Consider the following 17,707-nt stretch of genomic DNA (forward strand, 5'->3'; position numbering starts at 1 on the left):
GGCGTTAAATTGGAAAAAGGGGCCGACTTACAGCCTCACTTCCTGCACAAGGTAGCTTCGTTTAGCAAGTGCGCTGCTGGGAAAGGCTTCCATTTGTTTCACATTTGCTGACACCTGTCCACGAGTTGTTAAAATGCTATAACACCAGAATTAATATGTAGCGCTAAACACAGTTGTGGTGTGCCAACAAGAGCTGCTGTGAAAAAGTGTGCCATATCCTGATTTGGTGTTAATTGAACCGTGTAGTTACTAATAAGGTTAGTAATAAGGTTACCAATAAGGTTACTAATAAGGCTGATTGTTAAGGCGTGGTCCATGAATCTACTGCACACTTAGGCAGAAAACACGTGTCATATAATTATATTCCATCTTCTAAGTGCGTCATCTCAATAGAATTGGTCCGTATCCAAGTACAAAGTAATTAACTCAAGGGCTGTTAATTTACAACACGATAAATTTATCAAACTAATTAATCCCAACTAAAATAGTTAGCGCCATTAATCCATACTCCAAAACGAAGAGTAGAAAACCCTCAAGAGCGCTCCAGAAACGAGTCCGATGTTATTAATTATTACAGATCTTCAACAATTAGTCAGTTTCGAATCACCACACACTGGCTATAATTTGTCAGTTCAAGCGAGCATTCTCTTCCATCTTCTCCACAAAGCAATTATACCAGCTGATTCTCTTTATTATTACTCTATTATCTGTAAATAGGAAGAGTACTGCCTCTCTGATCAGACACGTGGGCAGGTTGTAATGTCACGTGGGCAGGTTGTAATGTCACGTGGGTAGGTTGTAATGTTCGGAATGTCAGCAGTGACAGTTACACTCCTGGTCTTGTTGCACGTGTTCACTATTATACGGTGTGATCTTGCCAGGATTTTTAACCTGGGCAGAAATAATACGTTTGTAAAAAGTAGGAAATATCAGAGAGTATGTTGGTCTAAATCAGATCTACACCAGTATAGTAGTGAATTCATCTCATTCTAATCAGACATTTAGCAATAACTTTGGTCTATACACTAAAATGTACATAAATGTACAGAAGAGTACAGAAGAGTACAGACTGTCTACAGGTAGTCACGTGACAATGTATGAACGTCACGTGACAGATAGAGAGAGTACCTTGTCACTCTGCTGTTGTCACCTTATTGTGACATGTCCTGTTGGCTGCTGAACAGAAGGACTGATGTAGTGCACTGACCTAGTGTTGGCAGTGCGCCACACATATTAGTAAGAGTACTCATCACGTGACGAGAAGGTATTATGTTGGACTATTGTTCAGATTTGGGCGGGAACTGTGTATCTTACTGTACTAAGGACTGGGCTTCTCTCTCTGAGAGACAGTTGTTGTGAAGAGTGAATATACTGACTACTGGGGGTACAGGAATAATACTTATAAGTAGGAGGTACTCAACTATACTACTGTTCTGGGTGTGCAGTGTACTTGTTATTTTAGGATTGTACTTGTTATTTTACTCTATCGTATCAAAGTAGTAAGTACTAAGGAACAACTCTCCGTTTAGAAGTTTAAATGTGAATATCATGTACATACTTGTCTAGGTACGGACTACGGACAGTATCTATTGTTTTGCACCCGTGAGACTAAAGTGTGATACATCATACAGTATGTAATGCAAAATAGGACCCCTGTCACAATGCGACATGTCACGTGATAATCACAACATATATCACGTGATAATGAGACCTGAGAACCTGCTAATCTACACTACTTCTCCAGTTCTCCTACTCTACAGTATTTCAATGAGAACGTGACTACTGCCGTTTTCTGACAAAAGTGCTTAAGTAACATTTTGGAAATTTCGGGTTTTTTGGTCCAACTTTTGTTTTTGGGTCGAGAACTGTCCCTGAGGACCATTGGATAGATTCGCCGACCCCCCGAAACCCCCTTTTTGGAACCCCCTAAAATGCAAAATATGGTCATTTTTCTGAGAAAAGTGCTTAAGTAACATTTTGGAAAACGGGTGCCGTTTATCTCAAAAACGGTGCCATTTCGGGAACTGAAAACGGTGACATTGTTTTTTACGCCCAAAACTGGCCTAGTGACGGTAATTTGGTGATCGTGGGTCTTTTGGCCTGGGAGAAAACAATTTATTTACGTCTTCAGTTTACAAATCAGTGAAACACAAACATACTATGCGGGGGGACTACAGACCCCCTCAAAGTCCTTTACAACGTTACTGCCAGGTTACATAGCACTGAAAGTGAAAATCAATATCATCAGAAATTCAAATTCAAAGCAATGCCGTCATAGTATTACAAAGCCCCAAAACGCAACAATGCTTCAAACTCTATTATAACATGAGCATGCAAATAACATAAATCATCTAAAAACTGAAAAGGGTAAAATAAAATAAGAATATAAACTAGGTCAACTAAATATTACTAATACAACAACTCATCTCAACAAAGAGATCCCTAGACACGCACGAAATAACTCAAATAATGTAAATAAGGTGAAAATAGGAACTCAATCTAGGTTCCAGGTACAACCACACGCGGGAAGCGTGAGCCGAAGAGAAAAGGCACATTACACTCAAGATTCAAGGTCCAAATTAATAAAAGCGATATATGAAGGACAAACAAATATGAACTACTCCAACATATCAACAGTCTACACATTCCTAATCAAATATTTTGATAACACGATCGTAAATATCTACCCCAAATTTACACCAGATATTAAGTTTAGAATTGTAAAACTTCAAAAACTTTTTGCGCAAGGCAGCAGGAATAAAGCCTTGATTTACAAGCTTCTTAACTAAGTCACGAATGTTACTATAAAATCCCTCTACTGTGGTATTAATGTTAGCGAATCTAACAAGCTGAGAAATAAATACCCCGTAAGAAAGATTCTTTGGGATATTCCCATCTAAAAAAGGATAAGAAATGACATTAAAACTATAGTCTTTCCGTTTATCATAAAGTGTTACTCTAAACTTGCCCCTGTAAATGCTAATACATAAATCTAGATAATTGCACTTACGCGGTGAAACATTAGTACAGTTTACAATCATCTCCGTAGGATAGATATCTCCTAAAATATTCCCTAATAGACCACTATCATTAAACGAAATAAGATCATCTTGATATCGAAATATATTTTCCAAACTCTTAAGTGCAACCTCATCACCATTTTCTATGAGTTTCTTGATATATTCATATTCAAACACATGTAAATAAGTATTAGCAATCTGAGGTCCTGCATTAGTCCCCATCGGGATCCCAATAACTTGCTTGTATATCTTGCCTTGATAAATAACAAAAGAATTATCGATCAAATAGTTAACACATTCTATAAGCTCATCTTTGCTGAAACTAGTCTTATTAGAACAACGTCCTTGGCTAAAATAAGCTCTTTTCGTATAAATATTAGGAATGATAAACGGCTTCTCTTTAAATCCAAAAACACGGTTGATAAACTTTAAAAGATTAGCTTTTAATTGTGTATGAGGAATGGAAGTATAAAGAGTAGAGAAATCGTAAGTATTAATAGATTTAGAACCCATTCTCAAGTTATTAGCGTGAATAAAATCTATAACAGGCTCGTTATTGTCTATAACATAGAAATCATTTCTCGAGTGAAATTTATTATCATAAAGTGACCTATTTTTAGCTGAATGCAATAAAGATTTAAGACAAATTCCCACATATTTAGAAAGTTGCTGTAAGCTACATGCAGCACCTGAAGTAATAAATCTAAAACCAACTGGCGATTTATGCTGTTTAGGGGTAATATATAAATACGGTAATTTACGATTTTCAGGTAATAATTTAATTCCATATTTTAACATAAACTTTTCATGTTCTTGGACAATGTCATCAACTGACCTGTCAATCATCTCGAAATTATCTGAAGCCAGTTCTTCATGAATCTTCGAAATGTAAAACTTCTTACATACAATAGTAATATTATTAGCAGCTTTATCAGTAGGTACTAACACATATTTATCATGCAAAATATCAAGTTCATGTTTCACGTTCTCATCAGAAAGAGTAGTATTATAAGGAAAAGGTTTACAGTTCTCTAACTGTCTCTTTACTTGTTCTAATATAAGTGCTAAATTAATGTGCTTAATTTATGTCACTTAAGCACTTTTGTGAAAACGTGCTCGTTTTCTAACAAAAGTGCTTAAGTGCCATTATACCTTTAATTTAATGTTGATACTGCCAACTGAAACTATATAATCGGTACTAACAAATCTAAATTTTCACGGCGGATCGATTGGTGATGGTCATAAACTTCAGAAACGCTAGCTTCGCCGTCAAAATTGCCGATTTGTCAATGCAGAACGTTTCAAAATATACGTCATAATTTGCTTTAAAATTTTGTATTCTCTTATAAGTTGAGACTGGCGGGATTATCGACAGGCAAGGGAACATTACCAAAGAGATAGAAGCGATTTGCTTCACTGCTCCTTCTCTGTTGATATGGAGAAAGTTCTTTTACTACCACACATGTAGTACAAGGAGTACAAGGAGGCGATTTTTACAAGACGCACATTTAACGAGACCTTCGCGAGGCTGGGGTCAGACGGAGCTCCTTTAGCGATTCTTTGGAATGAGTCAATCGCAGGAAAGATGAGAATGTGTCCTCGACTTGGATAAGGGCAATAAAAATTTTTGCCAGTTAGTTGGCAAGATTGGTAGCAGGGAGATCATTTTTTGGGCAGACAATTGTTCTGCTCAAAACAAGTGTTGGACTTTATTTACTGCCCTATGTTCATCAACAGCCCAGATGTTGACCTGGACAAGATAACGGTCAAGTATCCCCAGTATCTAAAGCCAGTGCACACCTTTATGAGTGCAGACTCATTCCACCATAAAGTGGAGTTGTCCATTAAACAATCAGGTCAACTTCATGATTATAAGGACTTTGTTCAGGCAGTTGAACAGGTGGGTTTTGCGATAAGCATGAACTGCACATACTTTGAATCGTGGCCAAGGTCCTACGGAACAAGCAACTAAAAAACTAAAGATGTTAAAGTTGTAAGTTTCCAGCGTGGGTCTGTAGAAATGGAATGGAAAACAAATCATGACGAGGTTTCCTTTCATTTCATTTCATTTCTCAGACAAAAAGACGAGAGACTCATTTCCATAGGATGCAAAATAGCTTTCGCCCAGGAAGAGCCCCGGGGGATAGCTACTCCCAAAAAACAAGACATTATACGTAAACTGTGCAGGCTTATGGCCCCGAGTAGTAGGGTATTCTGGATGAACTTGCCTGATAGTACAGCTATATAACAGATATCTTAATCGAGTGTTTGACTAAAAATCATCTATTTCTTGTATTATTTACCATTTATTTATGTACAGCATTACTTACAATTATGTTACATTTTTCTTTGCCTCGCGTTACGATATCAATAATTCGCAAATCATTGGTCTTTATGAAGAAAGCCTCATCTGAGTTCTTAATTTAATTTCTAAAGAAAGCAACTTATTTATTATTATCCCGTACTTTCACCAATCAACTCTTCGTTGAAATGCTGGTAGAATTTCGACTATTTTTTAATCCGCTGGGGAGAAGGGAGTGTTTTCGTGTTTTTAAACCACCACCAATCAATTTGTCGTAAAATTTTAGGTCAGAATGATCGCAGATAAAGTTCCCACTAATGTGGCTGTACTTAAGCACTTTTCTCAGAAAACGAAATTTTCTATTTCAGCGTGTCCCCTATTTACAACCAATGTTTCATCACAACAGTTTTAGGCTAATTTTTCGTTTTACTTTCGATGACCAATGGTTTGAACGGGTCATTTTTATCAGAACATGTAGTATTTGCCGATGTGACTGTACTTAAGCACTTTTCTCAGAAAACGAAATTTCAACTTTTCTATTCCAGCGTGTCCCCTATTTACAACCAATGTTTCATCACAACAGTTTTAGGCTAATTTTTCGTTTTACTTTCGATGACCAATGGTTTGAACGGGTCATTTTCATCAGAACATGTAGTATTTGCCGATGTGACTGTACTTAAGCACTTTTCTAAGAAATTCAAACTATAATTTGTGATTTTGAGGCACTTTCCGAGAAGTTAGGATGATGAAACTTTGTCAGAAGTCTCAAAAGTCGACAAAGTACCTTAGAAACATAGTGGGTGCAGTTTAAATTGGACAATAGCTAGCCCAGAGCAATTACAGAATTGAAATCTTTAAGCTCAATTTACACAAAATGAACCTTGTGTTACTTAAGCACTTTTGTCAGAAAACGGCAGACTAGTAGGTGAGAGTAGTGAGAGTAGTACTGCATTTGGAGATTACAGGAGAGTTACAGGAGTAGGATAGATTTTAGCGGGAAATATTCCTTTGTTATACTGAACGTGACAGTGTGACAGTGTAATAGTTACTGTATACCAGTTAACAGGTACTGACAGATCCCTGGCTGCAGTTCCCACATGAAAAAGCTATAATTATCGTTTAATTAGGTGATTATGTAATAATCATCTTGCTCGATTTGGAAAACTTCGTGAAGTTTATGGCTTGCCAAAAATCACTAATCTAATGCTAGTGAAATTTACAGAATAAATTTAAATCTAATAGGTCGGAAGTACATGATCGTTGAGTTTTTGAAAAGAAATTATGGAAAGTCTTTTATACCGTAGCACAGATCAAATTGTTCAAGAAACACTTTTAGCACCTCAGTAGCCAAGTTTACCTTATCAAGTTGTAAAGTAACTCATAACTCCATCACATTAGTACTTAACCACTAACCACACTACCATCGTAAACGAGGATCATGTAATTCAGCTGCAGAACTTCGTGACCCAGAAATTTGACCTTCCATCACAGCTCAAACAGAAATATCAGATTTAAATCTAACGTTCAAACCTTTTTCTTAACCCCAATTTGAGCCGTAACGCTACCCAAAGTTTAAATACCTGAGTCTAGACTATAAATTAAAGCACTTAGTAAAACTCCCACTTCACCCTTCCAATGTTTCACGAAGTGAGAATTAATCTTGTCATATCCGAGTAAGTAAACCATCACTTGAACATGCCCATATATGGAATAACCAGCCTCTGATTGTATTATACGTACTCAATAATTCGTGTAAGGTGCCATGACAACTGTTGTCAGGGCGTATATTCCGACAGTTCGATTCCTAACTGTGACAGAAAATATGATATATATTACATAGTGTTTTCATACGGTTACTGGGAATAGGGGTAATTTGATTTAGAAAGTCGTGATATTTTATGAATGTGATTTTGTTAGACTGAACAACTGAACATACGTTTTTTTGAAAATGAGTAAGTTATGCGCTGGATTTATGGTGGCTGTATTTATGGTGTAGCCGCACATAAAATAAATAAGGATCTTTTTAAAAATGTTTTCTTCCATACCTTCACACATTTCTGTCTATTGTCTTACAGACGGTAAAAATCGTCAGAAAATTTGTCAGAAAATGATAAAATAGCCTCGAATATCCAATATTCACATTACAGAGGAAAAACCAAATTGTAGTAGTGCCTGTGAGTCCTGCGACTCCCTTAATATTCAAATTATGAAACTGTATTCCTGTAACGTATCTCTAATATACCAGGTCATTGACAATTTGACACACATTTACTACGTATAGTCAATTCCGAGTATTTGTTGTGTCTTGTGGTTCTCAAGAGACAGATGCTAAAAGTCAGAAAGTACTCAAAGTGAACTTTGGAACGTTGAAAGATTCATCTGCGATTTCACTTTCACTAAGGCCCAGTTCTTCTTTTCACATAACAGTGAAAAGTACATATAGAGAGAAATAATGATAAATTGGGTGGTTGCGATTTTTAGAGTAGATGGTGTCGGGTATCTTTATTCTTGGGATTTTATAATTCACATCCTTAATCTCTTAATGATAGTACCTTGGTTTTGCCTCTCGATTATAGTAAAATGGGACCAGAAAAATAAGAAAACTATCTTTATTAACACAATTTACTTGCACTAATGGCGACGGTGCTACGGTTAAATGTATTAAATCATGTGTTAAATATGTTAAATTTGTTAGATGTGTTGAATTGTTGAGGTTGTCTAAATATGTTGCAGAGAACTTTAAAAGTATTATACAATAACAGTGCAGTATTGGATGTCTCAAAAGTGGTGTTTCGTTACACACATTTCTGGGTTATTTCATGTTTTATCAGGTGCGGTCAGCTGTAACACAAGCTAATCTGTGATGAGTCATCTTGTGGAGTTTAAAATATTTAAACCAAGCAGATCAGACAATTACCAAACAGTTACCATACAGTTACTAAACAGTTACTAAACAGTAACTATATTAAACATCATGTTACATGATAAACAGAAGTGTTATAATATAATATATATATATATATATTATATACGCTAAACAAAAGTGTATTATTTTAACAGTTAGACAGCCTAAAGCTATAAGTAGACGAGTATGTTTCTCACAGACTGTTCTGTGTTTCTCACAGACTGTTCTGTGTTTCTCACAGACTGTTCTGTGTTTCTCACAGACTGTTCTGACATACAGTAAGTCAGAACAAAACTTTTCATAAATTCAAAATGTTCATGACTTTATTCTAACTGATTCTTACAAACCAATAATAATCTACAACTTTAGAACATTTTTCTAAACCTTCCTAAACAGCTTGCTACCCTACAGTCTACAGCTCTGCACAGATTTGTCGTAAAATACTAAATTTGTAATATTTCAGGGCTGCAAAGAAAAGATACCTCAGGATGTTACAAAGAACCTGTGGTTAATAGGCATAATATTAGGAGTCCTTCTATTCTTAGAGGTGAGACACATTATTTTATAATCTGAATTCAAACAAATACAAGAAGGTTACAACTAGCAACGTTTTAGGATCTAGCAGCTTGTACTTAACATGGATTGAGTACAACAATTTAAAAGTATTTAATAAAGTTGATATTGATTCATGGGTAACCCTGTAATGAGCACATAATTTGAATCCATTAATTTACTAATTTGGTACTGAAAGTTACAACATTTCTAAAGAAAAGTGGACTGTAATGTCTGGGAATAAGCTATATTCATCTTGTCGCGTCGTACAGAGGACAATAAAAGTAAAGCTCAATAGCCATTATGGGACCCTTTATTGTGTATGTAACTTATATTAACCGTGTAGAATTCTATGGTCAATGCTCTGCTATTCACATAATCGTTATTTCATTCAATAAAGTATGGTTATTCTTTGCTGTGTATAACTTAATATTAAGGTTATATCCATTATCCATATGGAGATTTGGAGAATGTAATTTGATCTACATTCTACTGGCTCTACCGCAATAGTTCTATAATTCAAAACTTTATATTAATGAGATTTGATCGTTCTGCAGAGACTATTCTAACAAGAAAAACAAGAAAGGGAGAGGGAAGAAATCCGTGATTCAATATTCACTATCCAGAAATCTTATAGTTTCGACATCTTGAAATATAAATTAACCACGTACAAAATATCAAAAATTTCGAGAATTTTAAGCCGCCGCCCACCACCCGTGTTGTACATAGTTCCAACCACACAGTACATTTTGTTTTGGCAAGTTCAATTCTCGTCTTTTGTAAACTGTTTTCTTCCTATCTCTGAGCATTGTTTAAACTTTGGTGTTAAATTTAAATAAACAGCAGGAGCAGATATTTCATCTACACACAAAAGTTTGTCGCAGACATAATGAATTTCTTTAGGCTGTAAATCACTTATATTGTAGGTCAATAAGTCGATTTAATTAGGACATATTTTTCTAAGATGGCCGATGGATCAGGGCCACATATAATGTAATGTGCATGCAATCTGCTGCAAATCAGCAAATATTTAGAATGTTGATTTAGTCCTGTAGCACTTAGTGTTTAGGTAATTTAGGTAGACCGAGTATAAGTTAGGTGCAGTCTGTGGGCCTGCAGGCTGTGCAGCCCCTGTGCAGCCCCTGTACAGCCCCTGTACAGCCCCTGCAGGCTGTGGGCCGGGGTATGCTGCACACTGGCCGGGGTATGCTGCACACTGGCCGGGGCACACTGGCCGGGGCATGCTGCACTTTCTTAGATCAGAAATGCTTGCCCTACCCGGCGCGCCCCACCTGTTGCATAATATTAGAGTGGTTTAAGTTTAACAATATTGTTATATGTATATAAATGGGTGTGCGTCATGCAGTAACAGCTCTTACAGTTACAGCCAATACTCTTATACACTAACAGATTGGGTGTTCAGAGAATATTGAATAAATAAAAGTAACATAAGATGGTTAGTGTTTATATATTACATTATTTAATGAGACTTTATAACTACTTTAATTTCAATATTTCCAATACTTTACTAATTACTATATTGAATAATTTTTTTTGGAAAACAAATAGAATAATATATAACAATATAATTTACAACAATGTATATCGACCAGATTTGAATCAACAATTAATTGAGTCCATAGGACTCATAATTAGCTAAGCTTTAATACAAAGCATGCGAACTCAAAGTCGCTTTCACAACTTTTGTCAACTGAATTGACAGAAGATCTGGTTCCTCTTATACACAGGAGAACCAGCTTCCTGATAATAAATGATAATTTACATCTTAAAAAATTGACAACATCTGAATAGTTTTGTTGAGTTTTATAACTTATTTTCTCACACAGTAATCTAAAAAATGTTCTCGCTTCTGGCCCGCTGCCACCCGTGACAGAGTACACCAGTGGACAGAAACTCCCATGTTCGACATTCAATATTCTCTCGTTGTATAACCTCCGCTTCTGAGTCTCAGCTCTCTCGTATATTTTTTCTGTTGATGATGAGAGATAAGACTCAGAATTGGGATTGAGAAACTTTATGTCGAAATAGGAGTTCTGTCCTGGACGATAGAATCCCCTTGCACGGACGTCAGGGTGGGCATTGTCTCCTGTTAGTGTGGTACTTGTTGAGAAAGTCTCCCCGTCTAAAGTCTGTAGGTGGGGCTCACATTCTACGTCTTTGCAAACAGTTGATAGTTGTTTGGCTATGAAATCCCTAACTGAGTTGTGGCGGATGATGATGTAGCCTCCTCTTGGACAGTTTAGAGCATGGTTGATGTCCATTTTGGCCCCACAAACACAGGATTGAGGTAATCGTGGAAGGTCTTTGTTATATCGAAGAAGTAGACTATCCCTGAATTCCCCTTTGTTCAATGTGAACCCATAAGACTTAAGAGGTAGGACAGTCAACCAACTTGAGCTTCCTTTTTCTCTTGCCTGATTAATTGCACGTGTAGATCTATCACTGCTTTCATTGCAGATTAACGTGTATTCTAATTCATGCTTTTCTGTCCTCACTTTTAGAATTTCTTTCAGCGACTCGGAATCATGATCTATATCCGTTTCAATTCCGGCCATGGCCTTTACTAAGGACTTAGTCACTTCCATTGAATAATGAATATCTTCGATCCACTCACGTACTCCTTCATAATATGCTTCGCACCTATTCATCTATAACTTAAGACTGCACACACCTGCACTACTAGTGTTAACAATAAACCTACCTGGTACACTAATGACACATCTCATTTCCGTATTTACCTACTGTAGTTGAAGTTCAGTACTTACTAAATTTGTGGGAATGCGGTTACTTTAAAAGTTTAAAGCTTTTAAGTAATCGTTTAAAACTATTCGCAGTTCATCGTATTATAAGCACTTAACCGTACTGCAGTGGCAGGAAGAAGGTTGAGCTCATAAATGAAAGATTGTAACATTTCTGACAGGATTCTGACAAATTTTACATTTGAACATTTCGAATTTTTAAAGGCAGACGATTATATGATCGCTAAATTAAAACGACCTTGGAGTTCAATCTGATTTACACCAGAAATATTGATAACACATTGCTACAGTGTCTTATCTGTCTAAGTAACTTCCTTTATTAAGATAATAGCAAAGATTAATTCCCAGACATTCTGTCCAACTACAGCCTACTATTATACAGGCGCCATTATTCAACAAGCGACCATTGTGTGTATTACATTTAAGGATGTTAATTTAATGTACCAGGCCTATTTTAAGAGATTCCGAGTAGTTGGTCACAGTATAGTTGGATTATTACTTGGATATTTACCTAGGAACTACCTGCGGGACAGCCAATTTATTTATCAATAAGTTACAAATCATCACTGTCTGAGAAATTTAGATATTTCCATTATTTAATGTTACTTAATTGTGCACGTTTCAGGATGATATACGTCATCTAAATTGTTGTACATACTAATTACTATGGAAATTTTATTTTACCTGAATTGGCTGAAGTCCAATACTCACTGTAATCTGTATGAATTTAGCACTCGTCTAGAAATCAAAACATGTTATGTTTCCTTAAGAAACTATACAAATACACACGATACACATGACGTATAACAGTGTACACGTGAATAAAGTCAGAATATTATTATTACTGTGCTTTCTAAAAGTATGTCACGTGATTATACACGTGATAAAGCTAGTTATGAATAACTACGTCGTGGTTATTGTAAAGGTGGATATATAAAAGAAGTTATTATAGAGGAGATGGTTGATGGGGATTGGGACCCATTTATATCATGCTAATTCAAATAATCTATATATTTTAGTGTTGAAAGTATTGAAATGTCACGTGATTGAACGTAATATCACGTGATTTAACGTAATGCTGAATAAGTCTCAGATTGTGTTTTAACAGTACTACTCACGACGGTGAGATTTGCAATCAAATTTTTGTAATCCCGTGAGTGAGAGTAAGGGCGTCAGAAAGCTAATCCACTATACAAAGTTAACAGTGGGACTATTTAAAACATCAGCCGTAGTTTTCAAAGTACATATTATTATATACAATGTGGATTGTGGATACCAGTGGAGGGAAGCGTAAGCATATTTTTTAGACACGTGACTGTGATTTTGGAGTTTGATTCGTCAATACTGGAGGCTGATTGGGTAATCAATGTGCCAGATAAAATGTGTTTAATCCCTCACCAGTATCCAGATATAATACTATTATTATTATACTCATATTATTACAATGAAGCATGACAACTGCTGCCAATATAGAGTCCTTAATTTTTGTCTGCATTTTTTGCAATTCACACGACGTACTTACCTAACGATAATAATAGTAGTAATTTTATAAATATCTTATGGGGGGGTGCCAACCTCATGAATACCTATTATCCTCTCCGATTTCAAAATAGGTATTCGTATTTATGGTTATTTAAATATTTATGAGGTTGCCCCCCCCCCCCCATCACCCTATATTATTAACTGTGTTAGCTAAACTCCATCAATCTGATAACCCTTATAACACTGATAGTGCAGTTATAATCTAACATTGAGTATTGCTTTGAATTACTGCAATTCGGCGATAATTTGACCTAATTACATGTTTTTCGCGGTTATTTGACATCTTCTCGCCCTATAAATCAATCTAGTTGTGTTACTGGCACTGCTGCAGTATATTCCCTTAAAAGGCAATGACATGATTTGTTAAACGCAGCCGAACTCTACTTTTACGTCAGTGTAATTTAAAAACTTAAACACCGTATGAAGTATCAACATGATATAATAATCAATATTTATATTTGATTACCTTTTAAAGTTTTAATAAGCTTTTAGAATTTAGAGCGACAAAATTCCAGCTTCAAATTTTGACAGCTGAGAGGCGAGAGCCGCCCAAAAATCACCGCAAAAAATTATAAAAATTGCACTAATCAGGTTAATTGGCCTCTAAATTGAGAAACAGATTAGCACATACTATAGCGGCGAGTAGTAATAACAGCTAGGAATTTTTACCGTATTGGTTTTCAGCGTGTGTGCCTGAAAATTGCACAGTTTTCTGATAGTAATTATTTATAATTCTACCGAATTTTTACGAGTCAGCTAGAAAAGATAGCGCCTCTCTTTTGAAGTACAGCAAAGTGCTAAAAGTGCTAAAAGACTTGTTCAGAACACATGCAACAAGGGTTAACCTGTGACAAACAGCCTCTATGTTACACCACCAGTCACCTCCTCAACTACATATTAACAAGTTTTTCCGACAAAACAACAAACATGTCTAAAACTTATGTCCAGCAGTTCGACCTTATGATACTGTGTCCAGATAAATCTAACCTTGCAGTTCCTTACAGTCACCTTACAGTCACCTTACAGTCACCTTACAGTCACCTTACAGTCACCTTACAGTCACCTTGCAGTTCCTTACTATCATGTGTTGGAACTATTAATTGGAAAGTCACTGTTGTTATTATGATATAATACACCAAATGTGACGCACGCTAATTTACCGGTAAAGCACTAGAAGGTCAGATGAAGTGGGCGTGGTCTGTGAAGCTGAGAAGTTTGTACATCTGGCTTTAGTAACTGCCTGAATAACAAGAGTTGTGGTAAAACTGTGACTGTGACGTATCCTGTGACGTGTCATGTGACGTATCATGTGACGTGTCATCCATCAGCAATCCTGACTAAAGTCCTGGCAGAATGTTCTAATTTTGTATTCTCCTACTGAAATTAAAAACACTGCATAAAAGTAAAACTCAATTAGGCAAAGCTTATTCAATTTTCTTTTATTTAACGAGCACTAATCAGTACTAAGTATTGCTAATCAGTGTACTAATTAGTACTAAGTATTGCTAATCAGTATACTAATTAGTACTAAGTATTGCTAATCAGTGTACTAATTAGTACTAAGTATTGCTAATCAGTGTACTAATTAGTACTTAGTATTGCTAATCAGTGTACTAATTAGTACTAAGTATTGCTGATCAGTGTACTAATTAGTACCTTTATCTCGCTCAGATAGTGTGTGGGGTGGCGTACCTTATCATGAAGTATAACAGCGAGGACTCCTATACCCTCATAAACCGGAGGTCCTCCGCGGAAAAGTACCCTGCTAAGTACTACTGCACACAACCCTGTAAGAAACAGACCAACTTGGTCTACTGTTGATCTACTTGATCTACTGTGGACCAGCTAGTTGCTATGTGGTTGCTATGTGTCCTGCTCTCCTGCGCCAGCTCCGCAGATATTGTAGATATAGTCTTGAATGCAGCATTGAATCATATTGTGAACAGCAGTTGTCTGTTTGTTGAAGCAGAAATATCTTGTTGAAGTTTTCATGCAACATTTTCGTTATCTTTCTGACCGGGTTTTGACCCTTGTGCCGCCTGTCTATAATTAATGTTGCACGTGCTACTCGAACTTTGCTACATCCTCATTTGTACGTAATAGATTGCTAGTTTCTGTCTTGCTAAATTCCAGCTTGCTAGTCTCTGGCTTGCGTTTGATAACCTTCAGTTTTACACAGATCAAGTCTAAAATGCTTTGTAAACTTTGAATTGTATGATGGCTAAAAGCATACCCTGTAAATCACACATTAATAAACCAGTTATTTTGTGAGTAAGATGTTGGGATTTTGAATGAAATGTTTTCTTGCCCGGTATGTGAAGCAAGTATTAGTATATCTGTCTCGTCACTATGTCAGACCAATCATATAGCTCTTTGTTGATCATGTGACTATCTACTGTGTCAATCTTAGGTTTATATAACCTCTGTCATATCAGTTATATGTATGATTGGGTTCGTGTCCAATGTCACTATCTTGCTGCGCTACAAGACGCTACCGAACAATCTCTGTTCTTTATTTTGATTTCATCGATAATTGATTTAGTTTCACCAGATAGTTAAATCAATGTAACATAAGTTCTGACTTAGTTACAAGCAATTATAAACTTCCTTGGTATTTTGGTGAAATATATGGTGACGCCGAACATGAAATTTGTCGAGTTTCGCAAATTCGACTTCACTTTTACTTTTACTTTTGGTTTTTTAAGAACTTCCCTTGTGTTAATTTGATTGGTTCACTAGGCTTAAAGCAAGCCACCTTTCACTTCTCCTTATGGCTGATGTTTCATACATAACAAGGAAATAATTATTTGTAACGCTTTACAATATGTGATGAATGATAATTTGCTGTACCAGTTCATGTATAAATAATATACCACAACAATTGAAATGTACTGGTGTACAGAATTATTTCCTATATTAGCATACTGTACTGCTACTTGTTTAATAGAAATTAACAGTACACAGTTTTGTTAAAAACTGTCTAGCCGAAAGACTAATAGTCAAACTAAACACTTGAAAAACACACTCACTTCCCTTGGATTAGTGTATACCTACCATGTGAATTATACTCCTCTTGCAGCGCTTAATTACTTGTACATGAATATTCAGAATCCTCTGATCGTTATCCACAGACGACCACACTAATTATATGCAGTGGTCGGTGTGAAAACTGTGGTGTATTGCTTACCTGTCAGATCCACAGATATTTGTAAGATATTATCCACCACAGCGCACTTCCAATAGTCCCCAATTAATGACAAAATGTTTGCAAGGAAACATCCTCTACACCAATAGGGAGCAGCCCTGATAGCACGTGACACAGAATATAATGCACCAGGATATTCTCATACAAAGCAACAATTGGCACTTGTGCTACTTTATGGATGAGCGCATGTTTCTAAGCACCTTCTGCTTTATTATGGTGATGGTGCCTGACGCCTGTAGCCACACATTCCATCGTTTAACCTATTGTAATTTATATGGAGGGGAGTATTTTGGTATTTTTGGCTCATATTATTGGAACTATTTTTTAAAACGTTCGCAGATAGATACCGAAAATGTTTATCTTCAAGGGCGCGTTGAGAGCACGTTTCCTTGATTTTTGTAGTGGATTTGTAGTGCTTTTCACCCCTGTAGTGCTTTTATGTTCCGGGGTAGGTGGGACATGTTTTAGTTTAAAAATGGGTTCTGCCTGTCCCAAACCATCATAAAAATCAAGTTTCGACCTCTCAACCCACTCGGGCCACTCCCAGGGGCCACGCCCATCCCAAAATGACCGAAATCCAGCTAAAATCCAGACTTTAAAATCTTTACCCCTGTAGTGCTTTTATGTTCCGGGGTAGGTGGGACATGTTTTAGTTTAAAAATGGGTTCTGCCTGTCCCAAACCATCATAAAAATCAAGTTTCGACCTCTCAACCCACTCGGGCCACTCCCAGGGGCCACGCCCATCCCAAAATGACCGAAATCCAGCTAAATCCAGACTTTAAAATCTTTACCCCTGTAGTGCTTTTATGTTCCGGGGTAGGTGGGACATGTTTTAGTTTAAAAATGGGTTCTGCCTGTCCCAAACCATCATAAAAATCAAGTTTCGACCTCTCAACCCACTCGGGCCACTCCCAGGGGCCACGCCCATCCCAAAATGACCGAAATCCAGCTAAATCCAGACTTTAAAATCTTTACCCCTGTAGTGCTTTTATGTTCCGGGGTAGGTGGGACATGTTTTAGTTTAAAAATGGGTTCTGCCTGTCCCAAACCATCATAAAAATCAAGTTTCGACCTCTCAACCCACTCGGGCCACTCCCAGGGGCCACGCCCATCCCAAAATGACCGAAATCCAGCTAAATCCAGACTTTAAAATCTTTACCCCTGTAGTGCTTTTATGTTCCGGGGTAGGTGGGACATGTTTTAGTTTAAAAATGGGTTCTGCCTGTCCCAAACCATCATAAAAATCAAGTTTCGACCTCTCAACCCACTCGGGCCACTCCCAGGGGCCACGCCCATCCCAAAATGACCGAAATCCAGCTAAAATCCAGACTTTAAAATCTTTACCCCTGTAGTGCTTTTATGTTCCGGGGTAGGTGGGACATGTTTTAGTTTAAAAATGG

General features: G+C 36.7%; 2 protein-coding genes across 5 annotated transcripts in view; one reads left to right on the plus strand and one right to left on the minus strand.

Annotated features, from left to right (window-relative positions):
- LOC134822081 (1-phosphatidylinositol 4,5-bisphosphate phosphodiesterase beta-4-like) overlaps positions 1-17,707 on the minus strand; it is an 858,242-nt gene that overhangs the window by 117,830 nt on the left and 722,705 nt on the right. The window lies entirely within an intron of this gene.
- Positions 1-17,707, plus strand: part of LOC134822285 (leukocyte surface antigen CD53-like) — a 32,421-nt gene that overhangs the window by 2,377 nt on the left and 12,337 nt on the right. For 2 of the 4 annotated variants that reach the window (XM_063833197.1, XM_063833196.1), the window contains exons 6-7: positions 8,691-8,774; positions 14,773-14,890. In XM_063833197.1, the coding sequence (XP_063689267.1) occupies positions 8,691-8,774; positions 14,773-14,890 (202 nt within the window). The remainder of the gene's footprint in view (positions 1-8,690; positions 8,775-14,772; positions 14,891-17,707) is intronic. The other 2 variants (XM_063833200.1, XM_063833199.1) reach the window with 1 other exon arrangement.

This window comes from Bolinopsis microptera, chromosome 10, assembly GCF_026151205.1.
Source record: "Bolinopsis microptera isolate Bmic1 chromosome 10, MBARI_Bmic_1.0, whole genome shotgun sequence".
Classification (NCBI taxonomy): Eukaryota; Metazoa; Ctenophora; class Tentaculata; order Lobata; family Bolinopsidae; genus Bolinopsis; species Bolinopsis microptera.